The sequence below is a fragment of the Microcaecilia unicolor genome, chromosome 2 (genome assembly GCF_901765095.1).
Source record: "Microcaecilia unicolor chromosome 2, aMicUni1.1, whole genome shotgun sequence".
Lineage (NCBI taxonomy): Eukaryota > Metazoa > Chordata > Amphibia > Gymnophiona > Siphonopidae > Microcaecilia > Microcaecilia unicolor.
Window position 1 is genome coordinate 555,104,948 of NC_044032.1, and position 15,564 is coordinate 555,120,511.

The 15,564-nt window shown below is 45.7% G+C and overlaps 1 protein-coding gene across 1 annotated transcript in view; it reads right to left on the bottom strand.

The window, feature by feature from the left end:
* CHIC2 (cysteine rich hydrophobic domain 2) overlaps window positions 1-15,564 on the bottom strand; it is a 99,340-nt gene that overhangs the window by 41,793 nt on the left and 41,983 nt on the right. The window contains exon 3 of the mRNA XM_030191390.1: window positions 8,051-8,206. Within this exon, the coding sequence (XP_030047250.1) occupies window positions 8,051-8,206 (156 nt within the window). The remainder of the gene's footprint in view (window positions 1-8,050; window positions 8,207-15,564) is intronic.

Sequence of the window (15,564 nt, forward strand, 5' to 3'; positions counted from 1 at the left end):
GGGACTTATCAGGGGGACGATAAATGACCGCTATTCGAAGAGGCAGAGGAGAGAAAAGGCGGATAGAGTGGACTTCAAAGGAGGAAAAACAGTGAGACTGAGGTGGAAGAAGGGGTTGAAATCTGGAGGAGGGAGAGAGAAGTAGTCCAACACCGCCCCCGCGACCAGCAGGGCGAGGAGTATGTGAAAAAAAGATAACCGCCATGGCAGAGGGCTGCGACTGAAGCAGAGTCATCAGGGCAGAGCCAGATTTCTGTTATGGCGAGCAGATGGAGGTGACGCGAGATAAAGAGGTCCTGGATATAGGGGAGTTTGTTACAGATAGAGCGGGCATTCCATAGGGCGCAAGAGAACGGCAGAGAAGAGGAGGGGAGTAGAGGAATAGAGATGAGGTTAGAGAGGTCGCGGTGAGATCTGTAGAGTTGGGATAATAGTTGGTGAGGAGGGCCAGGATTGGGATTGATGTCACCGGCTGAGAGTAAGAGAAGGAGTAAAAGAGAGCGGAGGAGAGTAGGAGAGGTGTGGCCACGAAGGTGTCGAAGGCGAGAGGTATTTAGGTGGAATGGGGAAGGCAAAATGGAGGGAAGAAAGAGACGGAGATTAAAAGCCAAGAGGGAGGAAGAGGGTAGGAGAGAAGGTGAGGTGATGAAGTCGATGGATGGGCAGTGAGTTCCTGTAGCGGAGAGAGGTAGGGGGTGAGGGAAAAGATTAGGAAGGGACAGGGCTAGGAAGAGAATGTGAATAGGGGCCATAAATGACTGAGGTACTTTAGCAACTGGGAAGAAGATTAGATGTAAAGAGAGAAATGCCCCGCGCGCCGTTAGGTGCGCAGCACCTAGAGCAGAGGCCCTGAGTGGAACGGAGTGGACCTGGGTGTCACCCCGGAGAAGGTGTAAGGATATGCAGATGAGCTGCAAGTCCTCCAAAGCACCTGAAAGGCAGCCGGTAGTAGAGCTGGGCACCTCTCAGCTGAGGAAAGGCTTACCAGGGGTTAGGCCGAAGCCAGCATTCCTCCCCCTGAGGGTCGCCTGATCCTAGCCAAAAAGCACCTGGAAACTCTGTGCACTTGGAGAGAGGGCCCTGGGAAGATCGGGGTGGATCTGGAGTCACCCCGGATACAGCTGTGAGGAAATGCAGAAGGGCTGCAAGTCCTCCACAGCACCTGGTGGGAGCGCTGGGCACCTAGAGCGGAGACCCTGAGTGGATCGGAGTGGACACCCGGAGAAGGCTGTAAGGATATGCAGATGAGCTGCAAGTCCTCCACAGCAACTGAAAGGCAGCCGTTGGTAGAGCTGGGCACCTCAGCTGAGGAAAGGTTTACCAGGGGTTAGGCCGAAGCCAGTATTCCTCCCCGAGGGGGGAGGACTGGTCCGAAGTAATTCTGGCCCACTCTGGAAGGAACAGAGAAACCGACCACCGATCTGCTCTCCTCCCGAGTGGACCTGTGCCCTATCATTGGGAGGCCAGAGAAGGAGTCCCCTGACGAGAAGGAGGTCCAGCCGGACGCTTCTCGTTGCAAAAGGAAGAACGCTACCCAAAAAGAGGATGCTGAAAAGCTGCGTTGGACCGCCCCGGGCGATACCGTCACGTCTCTAAAACGTGACCTCGAGGCTCCCTGCCTGGAAGTAGACTTGGGTCTATCCTCCGAAAGACGCTGAGATTTGGAATCCCCCAAATCTTTAACAATCTTCTCTAGGTCTTCCCCAAAAAGCAATTTCCCTCGGAAAGGCAATTTAATGAGCCATTGCTTAGAGGCCATAGCTGCAGCCCAATGATGGAGCCACAGAAGATGCCAAGAGGAAACGGTCAAGGCCATGAGTTTGGTCGAAGCACGGACCAAATCATACAAGGCATCCGCCAAGTATGCCAGCCCAATATCCATCAGCAACATCTGAGGAGTTCCCGGCATATCAGACTCCGAAATCGAATCCATGACAGAATGTAGCCAACTGAGACAAGCTCTAGCCGCATAAGAATTACAAACAGAAGCTTAAAGTATCAAAGCGGCCACCTCAAAGGCAAGTTTTAAAGAGGCCTCTAGCTGTCTGTCTTGCATATCCTTAAGTGCCACACCACCTTCCACTGGAAGAGTCTTCTTAGTGACCGCCATCACCAGGGCATCCACCCTAGGCAGAGCAAACTGCTCTAAAAACGGTCCGCTGAAACCGGATACAGCCTGGCCATAAGCCCTGGCTACTTTCAGCCCCCCATACGGATCTGCCCACTGGGCCGAAATCAACTTTTCAATAGCTTCATGTACCGGAAAGGCCTTAGAAGGTCATCTGTTACTAGCCATCTTGGGGTTGACCGCCTGAGAAGCCACAACCTCAGGGTCCTCTATATTCAGGGCTTCCAGTGTCTGAGAGATAAAGGAGGACAACTCCTCCTTATGGAAAATCCTCACAGCGGAAGAGTCCTCTGGTTGGTCAGTGAGGACACTGTCCTCCACGTCCTCTACCCCCGTCTTCTCAGAGCCACCACGGAGGAAGCTGCAGGCGACCGTATGCAGGACCCCTCCTCAGACCCCAAAGAAAGCCTAGGCTTTTTAAAGGAGGAGGAGGGGGGGCAAGGCTTTTTTCAACAAAAACACCTGATGGAGTAGCAAAATAAACTCTGGCGAAAACCCCTCCCCCGCAACGAAGGAGGTCGCAGCCATGGCACCTGCACCACGGCCCACAGTGCCTGACGCCCCCCCCCCGACTCCCCTACCAGCAGAGAAGAAACTTTGCCCCAAACCGCCACCGGAGCTGGCTCCGCGACCTATCGCAAAATGGCGTGAGAATCGCCAGGCTCTGGGCGGGAAAGCACGCTTTTGGGGGGGGGGGGGGCACCCCTCCATCGAGTCCTGCCAAATCAGTGCACCCCGCTCTGCAAAGGCCTGCCACCGAATGCTGTTTCCCGCATCGGGAAAAGCGTTTTACCGCCTCCACTGCCATCGCCCGTCCCCAAACAGGAACCCAGCAGGACTTACCCCGGACCGGGAAAGCGCGGGAACTGACAGCTGAGCCGAAGAAAAAAAACTCTCCAATTCCACTTCGAGGCAGGCTCAGGGCAAGCAGGCAACAGAAAACAGGACTCGGACAGCAGTAACACAAACCTGCTCTCAGCAAAAACCCTGTGCTTGTGTGTTTCTCTTTTAAATAAATTCTATGGTTCTCTTTTTTTTTTTTTTTTTTTTTTTTAGTGAGAAGGCACAAACAAACAGGGAAGGAAAGGAACAGCAAAAGCCTGTTCAGAGGGAATTTGAGGAGCAGCAGGGACCCAGCAACTGCGTATGCTGCCAAAGGGGACACCACCAGTCCGCCACCCCCGACTCAAATTGGCCACCGGCCCAGGAGAACCCTCAGAGGCCTTGGGCTCAGGAGCTGGAGAAAAAGCCGTCCACCACCTGCTGAGATAGAGACATACTAACTGAGGAAGGAGCTGGCCGTCTGGCATCACTGCCTTTAGTTTATCTCTATCTCCACCTGCTGGTAGGCGGACTTAACCCACTAGTTCCTGGATTCATCTGCTGCAAGTGACAAGGAAATCTGTGTTATCTGCTAAGGGCGCAGCTTGATTTCCTAGCAATGAAAGAAATCAAGACTCAGTTTCTCTGAAACCATGGACTTCTTAGCAAAACTGGTATGAAAAAATGATCAGACTAAGGATGATGTTGTGACACCACGATAATATATAACTTCTTATCCAAACCAAATGTTTGACAGCAAAACAAGTCCTGTAAGTGTCCACTCACTTATGAGTTCAGCTCTTCATACTCGGGAATAAAAGCAAATAACGAGCATGGGTACAAGACTGGTGGTCAAGGCGCAATTCAGTCACTCAACAAAATTACAGAGGCCGACACTCTAAAGAAGCCTAAAATTAGAAAGCCAATGTCAACAGAAATTCTTGGAGGACAAATATTTGAAAGGTATTAATCTGCAAACAAACCTTTTCCAGAGATGAGAATATGCTAGAATGCTAGAACTAGAGGACATGAATTGAGGTTGAAAGGAGGCAGACTCAGGAATAATGTCAAGAAGTATTTTTTCACAGAAAGGATGATAGATAACTGGAATGTCCTCCCTTAGGAGGTGGTGGAGATGAAAACTGTAATGGAATTCAAAAATGCGTGCGATAAACAGAAAGGAATCCTGTTTAGAAGGAATGGATCCAAAGAAGCTTAGCTGAAATTAGGAAGCAAAATCAGTACTGTGCAAACTTCTACAGTCTGTGCTCTGATCGTGGCTGGACAGATTCAGCTTCAGAAGTTGAAAAACAAGGCCAGTGCTGGGCTGACGTCTACAGTCTGTGCCCTGATTATGGCTGAATAGATTTGGATGCGCTGGAGTGGAGTTTTCAAGGGCGTCAATGTCAACTTCAGAAATTTTAGAGCAAGGCCAGTGCTGGGCAGACTTCTACGGTGTAAGCCCTGGAAATGGCAAGGAGAAATCAAGACCAGGTATATACAGGAAGTTATCACATACCAGATAGATTACAAATTCAGCAGGACACAAATCACACCTTTGAATCACTGTGGGTTGAAATTCCATGTATAAAAGGGAAAAAAATGGTGATAGGAGTGTACTACCGTCCGCCTCGCCAGGATGAGCAGGTAGACACAGAAATGATAAAAGAAATCAGAGACGCGAACAAAATGGGCAATGTGATAATAATGGGTGACTTCAATTATCCAAATATAGACTGGGTAAATGTAACATCGGGACACGCTACAGAGATACAATTCCTTGATGAAATCAAGGACAGCTTTATGGAGCAACTGGTGCAGGAGCCGACGAGAGAAGGAAAAATTCTAGACTTGGTCCTTAGTGGAGCGCATGATCTGGTGAGGGACGTTATGGTACTGGGGCCGCTTGATAACAGTGACCATAATATGATCAGTTTTGACATCAACCTTGAAGTAACTGTACACAGAAAGTCAAATACGTTAGCGTTTAACTTTAAAAAAGGAGACTATGATAAAATGAGAAGAACGGTAAAAAAAAAAAAAGGGAGGCAACTGAGAGAGTAAAAACTGTACAACAGGCGTGGACGCTGTTCAAAAATACCATCCTGGAGGCCCAGGCCATACATATTCCGCGAATTAGAAAAGAAAGACGGAAGTCCAAAAGACACCCGGCCTGGTTGAAAAGTGAGGTGAAGGAAGCTATTAGGGCTAAAAGAAACGCCTTCAGAAAATGGAAGAAGGAACAGTCTGAAAATAACAAGAAACAGCATAAGGAGTGTCAAAGCAAATGCAAGGCGCAGATTAAGAAGGCCAAGAGGGAGTATGAAAAAAAGATAACATTAGAGGCAAAAAAACATAGTAAAATTTTTTTTCGGTATATTAAAAGCAGGAAGCCGGCAAAAGAATCGGTTGGGCCGCTGGATGACCGAGCGGTAAAAGGGGCGATCAAGGAAGACAAAGACGTAGCGGAGAGACTGAATGAATTCTTTGCTTCGGTCTTCACCGAGGAAGATTTGGGTGGGATACCGGTGTCGGAAATGGTATTTCAAGCGGACGAGTCGGAGAAACTTACTGACTTCACGGTAAACCTGGAGGACGTAATGGGGCAGTTCGGCAAACTGAAGAGTAGCAAATCTCCTGGACCGGATGGTATTCATCCTAGAGTACTGATAGAACTGAAAAACAAGCTTGCGGAGCTACTGCTAGTGATATGCAACTTATCCTTAAAATCGAGCGTGGTACCGGAAGATTGGAGGGTGGCCAATGTAACGCCCATTTTTTAAAAAGGCTCCAGGGGAGATCCGGGAAATTATAGACCGGTGAGTCTGACGTCGGTGCCGGGGAAAATGGTAGAGGCTATTATCAAAAACAAAATTACAGAGCACATCCGAGGACATGGATTACTGAGACCAAGTCAGCATGGCTTTTGTGTGGGGAAATCTTGCCTGACCAATTTACTTCAATTCTTTGAAGGAGTGAACAAACATGTGGACAAAGGGGAGTCGGTTGATATTGTGTATCTGGATTTTCAAAAGGCGTTTGACAAGGTACCTCATGAAAGGCTACAGAGGAAATTGGAGGGTCATGGGTTAGGAGGAAATGTCCTATTGTGGATTAAAAACTGGTTGAAGGATAGGAAACAGAGAGTGGGGTTAAATGGGCGATATTCACAATGGAGAAGGGTAGTTAGTGGGGTTCCTCAGGGGTCCGTGCTAGGACCGCTGCTTTTTAATATATTTATAAATGATTTAGAGATGGGAGTAACTAGCGAGGTAATTAAATTTGCTGATGACACAAAGTTATTCAAAGTCGTTAAATCGCGACAGGATTGTGAAAAATTACAAGAGGACCTTACGAGACTGGGAGACTGGGCGGCTAAATGGCAGATGATGTTTAATGTGAGCAAGTGCAAGGTGATGCATGTGGGAAAAAAGAACCCGAATTATAGCTACGTCATGCAAGGTTCCACGTTAGGAGTTACGGACCAAGAAAGGGATCTGGGTGTCGTCGTCGATAACACACTGAAACCTTCTGCTCAGTGTGCTGCTGCGGCTAAGAAAGCGAATAGAATGTTGGGTATTATCAGGAAAGGTATGGAAAACAGGTGTGAGGATGTTATAATGCCGTTGTATCGCTCCATGGTGCGACCGCACCTTGAGTATTGTGTTCAATTCTGGTCGCCGCATCTCAAGAAAGATATAGTAGAACTGGAAAAGGTGCAGCGAAGGGCGACTAAAATGATAGCGGGGATGGGACGACTTCCCTATGAAGAAAGACTAAGGAGGCTAGGGTTATACAGCTTGGAGAAGAGACGGCTGAGGGGAGACATGATAGAGGTATATAAAATAATGAGTGGAGTGGAACAGGTGGATGTGAAGCGTCCGTTCACGCTTTCTAAAAATACTAGGACTAGGGGGCATGCGATGAAACTACAGTGTAGTAAATTTAAAACAAATCGGAGAAAATTTTTCTTCACCCAGCGTGTAATTAAACTCTGGAATTCGTTGCCGGAGAAAGTGGTGAAGGCGGTTAGCTTAGCAGAGTTTAAAAAGGGGTTGGACGGTTTCCTAAAGGACAAGTCCATAAACCGCTACTAAACGGACTTGGAAAACTCCAAAATTCCAGGAATAACATGTATAGAATGTTTGTACATTTGGGAAGCTTGCCAGGTGCCCTTGGCCTGGATTGGCCGCTGTCGTGGACAGGATGCTGGGCTCGATGGACCCTTAGTCTTTTCCCAGTATGGCATTACTTATATGTAATGAGTTTATTTTGTTGGGCAGACTTGAAGGACTGTACAGATCTTTATCTGCCATCATCTACTATGTTACTATGCTACAAAGGGCACTATAACTAATAGTAATAACTAATAGGCATTCACATTCCTCTGGATCACACGATTCCCAAACTTTTTTCTATGGTGGAACCCCTAAAATATTTTTCATACACAAAAGAACCCTACTCCTTCCCCCCATACATAGAGCCCCCCCCCCTCTTTCTCGGAACCACACAGACCCCCACCCACCCAAGCCTACTATATTGCTGGTTTACAGGGGGGCAGAAGCGACCCTCAGTTGTTCCTGCCCATGTTGGCTCCAATCTCACAATGGCTGCCAGAAACTTTAGCGAAAGTCTCATCAGCCATTTTGTCAGCAGAGTCGGTATGGGTAGGAACGACTGAGGATCACTCCCTGCCCTATCTAGCTAGAACGGAGGAACCCCTGAAGAGAGTTTGCAGAACCCCAGGGTTCCGTGAAACCCGTTTGGAAAATTACTGCTTTGGATAATGAGGCTACTCTCATTAATGAAAAAGAAGCTATGTTACAGCCACTCCTCCTCTCTTTATGTTGAAAGACTTTAGGGAATGATACTGCACGTTACCTTCATTTCCTAGACTACAACCTATCCTCTTGTTTAATGAGCTGACAGCACTAAGGACAATTTTCCACAGTTCAATATTAAAACTAAAACCATACATCCTTAGGAAATGTGGTTGGATTATGCAAACAATTCAGATAACTATATATCATCAATTTAATATCACCGCTATAGTTGTACACAATCAGACCCTGTTTAATACATTTAAGAAAAACAACTTACTCTTTTACTGAGGCAAACAACAGGCCACATACTGCAACCTAATGTACAGCAACAGCATAAGCAACCGCAAAGCAGCCACCGAACATTAACTGGAAGGTTCTTCTTAAGACAGCTATTAACTCTGTTTATGCTGGCCTTAAATTCTTCAGGTGCAACCTATGAAAAAACAATTTAGAATTAAGAATCTAACACATAATTTTTAAAGTGAGCTATACATAGAGGGGCATAATCGAACAGGGCACCCATGTTTTCATGAGGGCGTCCTCGCAGGTCGGCCACCCAAAGGGGCGGGGAAACCCGTATTATCGAAACAAGATGGGCGTCCATCTTTCGTTTCGATAATACGGTCAGGGACGCCCAAATCTCAACATTTAGGTCAACCTTAGAGATGGTCGTCCCCGGTTTCCAGCCATAATGGAAACTGAGGACGCCCATCTCAAAAACGACCAAATCCAAGTCCTTTGGTCGTGGGAGGAGCCAGAATTAGTAGTGCACTGGTCCCCCTCACATGCCAGGACACCAACCGGGCACCCTAGGGAGCACTGCAGTGGACTTCACAAATTGCTCCCAGGTGCATAGCTCCCTTACCTTCGCTGCTGAGCCCCCCAAAAGCCACTCCCCACAACTGTACAACACTACCATAGCCCTAAGGGGTGAAGGGGGCACCTACATGTGGGTACAGTGGGTTTCGGGTGGGTTTTGGAGGGCTCACATTTACCACCACAAGTGTAACAGGTGGGGGGGGGGGGGGGGGGATGGGCCTGGGTCCGCCTGCCTGAAGTGCACTGCACCCACTAAAACTGCTGCAGGGACCTGCATACTGCTGTCAAGGAGCTGGGTATGACATTTGAGGCTGGCATAGAGGCTGGCAAAAAATATTTTTTAAGTTTTATTTTTAGGGCGGGAGGGATTTGGTGACCACTGGGGAAGTAAGGGGAGGTCATCCCCAATTCCCTCCGGTGGTCATCTGGACAGTTCGGGCACCTTTTTCAGGCTTGGTCGCAAGAAAAAAATGGACCAAGTAAAGTCGGCCAAGTGCTCATCAGGAACGCCCTTCTTTTTTCCATTATTGGCTGAGGACGCCTATCTCTTAATCACGCCCCAGTCCCGCCTTCGCTACAGTGCCAACATGCCCCCGTGACCTCCCACAACAGAAAGCAGTTGAGGACGCCCAAAATCGGCTTTCGATTATGCTGATTTGGGCGACCCTGAGAGAAGGACGCCCATCTCCCGATTTGTGTCGGAAGATGGGCGCCCTTCTCTTTCGAAAATAAGCCTGATAGTGTGTGGAAAAAAACATTTAGTTTGACCTTTGAAAATATACAGTATAATTGAGTTTTTTTTCTTATTTAATTCAAAATTTGTGTTCAAAGTGTCCTCCTTCAACCTTGACACATTCACAAAATCGTCAATGCCACTGAGCTGTTGGTTCAATGAATTCTAGGCAGGGGCGTATCTGCGTGGGGCCACAGGGGCCTGGGCCCCCGCAGATTTCGCCCTGGACCCCCCTACCGCTGTCAACCCTCCCACGGCGTCGCCGTCACCTACCCCTGCCGAGGTTCGCTGCGACGTCAGACTCCGTCCAAAACTGGAAGGGATGCAGGCTGCAGCTTTCAACAGCACGAGGAAGAAGAACTTAAAACAAAACCTCGGCTGGGCTGGCGGGGTTGGGGTCCCCCGCCAGCTGAACTAATATTTTTAAAGGCACCGGCAGGAGGAAGTGGACCTCGGGGGGGGGGGGGGGGGGGGGGTAGGTGACAGCGGTAGGCGGGGGAGGGTTGATGGCGGTAGGCGGGGGAGGGTTGACAGCGGTAGGGGGGCGGCGGCCATGGGGGGCTATAATGTGCCCCCTCACTCTAGCTCCTGCCCCCCCTACCGCCGAACCTCAGATACGCCCGATTCTAGGGTTTCATTAATTAAGAGCTCATATGTTTTCACAGCTCGATGCGCTAGAGTGCCATCTAAAATAAAGTACTCATACATGTTTTGAATTTCAGGCAGAAATTTCTGCAGAAGCAGGGAGTTTTTGGATTATTTATAAAAATGTTTCGGGGGGGGGGGGGGGGGGGGTCCATTTTTTTTCGGACACCGTGTACACTTATGATGGTGGCTTCATCTGTTAAGGTGCTGTTATCACCTTGACTGCGATCTTACTTTTGTTTCTTCCACAGATACTTATTCAAAAGTTCTTGAGTTTGAGCTCAACAGCTGGGAATCAATAACAGCAGTGTCTGCCTTACATCTGTGTAACAAATGTTCTCTACTGTTTACCTCTTCCTTCCCCTACACAAAAAATGAGTTATGAAAAAGTTCCCTTAAATGTTTTTTAGCAAATTACCCAAGTCACACAAAAAAACATAAGGTCTTTGTTTAAGCCTTTGATTATATATACAATCTTTTTATAAATTCAGTTTATCTCCCCCCATGGACTTTTATGTTTCAACGGTTTTTATTGATGATAATAAACATTGTGAACATAATCAAAAAAAAAAAAATTCAAACTCTTCGTAAACATAAGAACAAATCACATTTGCATACTTACATCGTAACAGCATCATCAATGTTTTTTAACATCGTTTTCTCCCCCTCCCCCCCCCCCCCCCCCCCCCCGGGCTTATATTTCAACGTTTGTTTATTATTGATGACACTTCAAACAAAAATCCCCTTCCCTTTCTGCATATACAAAGATATATTACAGTTCCAGTACACAGGTGTATCTATATGCTCTTAACAGTCTTCAACTATTTGTTAACCACATAGTATTGAACATACATTAAAATAATACAACTTTTAGCTCGTGTCATGTGTTCAATCTCTAAAGTATTCCTTTCATCTTTGATTACTATTTTTCATGGTGTTGGTATGAGCACTGTCTATTACATTTATAAACCATTGCAAATCCCACGTCTACTGATTGTTTCCCTGCTTATAACGATCCCAGCCTGTTAAGCACTGCGCTCCTAGCCTTATGGGAGATACATTGTAAGTAACTTGACCATATCTTAACAAATATTTTCCTTTTCTTCGGAACGTTATATGCCTCTCTAGCTTCCCATAGCATTAACTCATGTAGTCTACTTCTCCAGTACCAATAGGATAGAGGTTCAGCCTGCAACCAGTGTTTAAGTATACATTTTTTTCCCACTGCATAGGCCTTACATAAAAATAGCTCTTGATCTTTATCAGAAATCCCATACGCATTTCTTTTGTTCAAAAGCACTCCCCTCCATGAGGGTAACAATCTATGTCCCAGGAGTTTTTCAAAATATGTCTGTAACAATTTCCAAAAGTGTTGTATTCTAGCGCATCGCCAAAATGCATGGAAAAATGTATTGTTGTTTTCATGACATTTTGGGCATTGTACATCTGTTGTCCATCCTGCTTTTACTGCTTGTGATTGCGATATATATCCCCTGTGAATTACCCTGTATTGACTCTCTTGTAGATCCGCCCCACCTACTTGCCCCGGGATTTCTTTTATCAATTTTACAAAATCTATACCTGTCAACTCATATCCTAGGTCTTTGCTCCATAATTTTTCAAGTGACTCATATTTACGGGGGGGGCTCAGACTCACCCATGCTTTGTGCAAACCTGATACAGACACCTGCCCTCGCTCGTCCCCTTTCAAAAAATCCCGGATCTTGGATCCCAGTCTTGTACCCAAAGCAGTTTGATCCATGCTAAACCAGTAGTGATGTAATTGCCTATAATTATAATGATCTTTAGTGTTTAGTGATAATCTCTGCCTCATGTCATTGAAGCTATATAGAACTCCCTCTTCATTTACTAAGTGTTCTAATAAGGTGATGCCCTGTGTCGACCAGTTCTCGAATAGCCCCTTTTCCAACCCAGGTGGGAAATCTCCATTCCCACACAGTGGGAGTTGATCGCTAACATTGGGATTATATTGCCAAGATTGCATTACTACTCTCCATATCTTCCTCAAAGGCTGAAGCATTATACTGCTTCTGGCCCATCCCGGTAAGCTTTTTGTTTTTGCATGTAACAAGAAATTCAAATGCCAGGGCCTAAATAGTGCCCGTTCCCATCTCAATGGTGTATACTGAGTAGTATTGCAGAGCCAGTCTCTGAGATGTCTCGTAAGGCATGCCTGGTTGTACCTTTTAATACAGGGTAATCCCAATCCCCCCCGTGCCCACCCGTCAGTCAAGTGATCAAATCGCACCTTGGGTTTCTTCCCTCCCCATAGAAATCCCCGACAAATCTTATTCAACTGTCGTGAATCCTTACTATTTATGTATATAGGTAGCACTTGCAACAAATAAAGCCATCTGGGGAATATAATCATTTTAAATAGATTTATTCGGCCCATTAATGATATCGGTAAGAGATTCCATCGTTCCATAGACTGTCTAGTATCTTGTAAATGTTTTACCACATTAATTGTATAAATTTTCGTGGTATCCATTGTTAAGCGTATCCCTAAGTATCTAAAAGATTCCTCTGCCCATCTCAATGGTAAATGTCTCAACCTTTCTCTGATTTGGTCTCCCTCTCTCTGCAAAACTTCAGATTTATCGAGGTTGAGTTTAAAACCAGAGAAATCGCCATACTCTGCCATACACTCTAAGAGAGCCGGCAGCGATGTCTCCGGCTGAATTACGTGGGCTAGCAAATCATCTGCAAAGGCTGCTATTTTGAAAGTTTCTGATCCCACCTGAATGCCATGTATATCCGGTGTTCTCTGTATATCCCTTATCAATGGGTCCAGAGTAAGAACAAACAACAGGGGTGACAATGGGCATCCCTGCCTTGTCCCCCGATTTATGGGAAACGGTGAGGACACAATACCGTTGACCCCTACCTGAGCTTGTGGCGAATAATATAAAGCTTGAATCGCATCTTGAAAAAACCCCTTTATACCGTAGGCGTCTAAAGTTCCAAATAAAAATCCCCATACCACTCTATCGAACGCCTTTTCGGCGTCGAAACTGACTAGTACCGATGATATACCCTGCTTGGATGTTTCCTCCAATGTTGTCAAAATCTTCCTCATGTTTTTGGTGATGGTTCTACCCTGCACAAATCCTACCTGAGATTCCTCAATTAGATCTGGCAATATTCGAGATAGGCGATTTGCCAAGACTTTAGCCAATAATTTAGCTTCATAATTAAGCAGCGATATGGGCCTATAAGATTCAGGTTTCTGGGTATCTCTCCCTGGCTTTGGAATTACTATAATTTGTGCTGTTCTCAAAGAGGAGGGCATTTGTTTCTCCTGTACTATGGCATTAAACATTGATGTAAGTGGTGTTACTATGTCGTCTTTTAGTAGTTTGTAAAATTCTCCTCTGTATCCATCCGGGCCCGGGGCTTTACCCAGCGGTCCCTGCTGTATAGCCCATGAGACTTCTTCTACTTCTATGGGGGCATTTAGCATAGTTAAACCTGATACTTCTATTTGTGGTAGAACCTGTCCCGCAAAATAGATCTCACTGTCTACTGCTGGTGGGTCTGGAATGGCATATAGATTCTTATAGTATTCTTGCATAATTTTATTGATTTGAAAATCCTCGTTTTCTAATATTCCATTAACTGATTTCAATGCTTTTATCTTATAAGGACCCTGCTGAGACTTTGTCAGTTTGGCTAACATTCTCCCACTTTTATTGGCATATTTATATAATTGATATCTATAGTAAGCATAATTTTTTTTTGCTCTGCAATGTAACCTCTCGTTCAGTGTTTGTTGCAATTCCAAAAGTTGGGCTTTTAGTGTTATATTATGATGCCGCCCATATTCACGCCTAACCCTTGTTATTTCTTTTTCTAGCCGAAGCTGTTCCTTCTCCCATATTTTTTTTTGTTGGCTCGTGTATGCAATTGTCTCCCCTCTAAGTACGGCCTTGGCCGTATCCCAATAAAGTATTGGAGTCGTCTGGTGTGCCTGATTAGCGTCTAGAAATTGTTTATATTTTTTTAGTATGAACTCTTTAAAGTTCTGGTCTTTATATAATCGAGGAGGGAATTTCCATTGAAACAAACCAGGTCTTCTTTCTAATGCTTCCCACATTACTGTTACCATAGCATGATCTGATATTTTAATAGGGCCTATGTCCGCTGCACGAATTTGTGTAAAAAGGGGTCGAGAAATAAATATATAATCTATTCTTGACATGGTGCCATGCGCCCGACACAAGTGCGTATAGTCACGCTCCGATGGATGTAGTGTTCTCCACACATCCACCAGGTCAAAGACCTCACTTAACATTTCTATTCCTCTGGATTCCCCTCCCGACCCCTTCCTTCCCCCTTGCGACCTATCCAATGTGGCATCTCCCACCGCATTAAAGTCCCCTCCCACCAGCAGGGGAATTCCCTCAAAGCTTATTAGATGTCGTAGAAGTTGTTTATAAAATCCCTTAGCATATGTATTTGGAGCATAGACAGTACATAAAACCACTGGTTGATGTTCTACTGTTAAATGTGCTAACACAAACCTGCCTTCCTTATCGGCAATAATTTTGTGGGTCTCAACCTGTATCCCTTTCTTAATCAATATTATCACCCCCGCTTTTTTGGCCTGTGCCGGGGATTCGTAGTAGGTACCTACCCACCAGCGACGTAATTTCTCATGTTCTTTGGCATTTAAATGTGTCTCTTGCAACAATGCAATTGTAACTTTCTGCTTATAAAGTTCCTGTAGAATTTTCTGTCTTTTTATCGGTGAAGATATCCCTCCCACATTCCAAGACACTACTTTAAATGTCATCCCGCGTGTTCTTTGTGGCTAAAGTCCCTGATTCTAATAGTTCATTGTGTGGATGGAAGGGGCATCCCAGCCTATACCCCCGCCACCAATAACTATACAGTAGATTTCTTAAACATGCTTTGTCTGACATGACATTTCCTTTGTTCTGTGCTTCCACAACCATGAAACATAAATTCCTCTTTATCCCTCCCTCTACCCTCCCCCCACCCCCACACCCCAAGCCCCCTCCATATCTTACAGCACCTGTGTGCTTCACTTCCGTGCGCCGGATCCGGGATCCCACCCAATCCATTGAATTATATCATTAAATGTTTGTCGTCCCCCTTGTATCTTTACAAATGGAACCATTAACTGTTTAATTACCAATCTATCCCAACAAGAACAAATTATCATAACTCATCTGTCCAATTCTTCTTCTTCACCTCCTTCCATTCAGGCTCTTTTTATTCCTTCTAGGTCTTTGTTCAGGTGTTTCCAGGATTATTTAGTCTGTCTGCTTCCAACCTGTCTGCAAATGCTTGGGCTGCTTCCACTGTGTCACAATACTTTACTGCGCCGTTGTGTTGAATTCTCAATTTAGCTGGATATAATAAGCTAAAACGGATCTTCATCATATGTAGTCTCCCACAAACTGGCGAATACTGTTTACGTTGAAACGAAACTTTGGTAGAGTAATCTTGAAAACACAGTATCTTGTGGCCGTCTATTTCCAGTGCCTTCCCTTGCCGAAGAGCTGCTAGCACATCCATTTTATGCTGATAATGGAGTAATCGTAAAA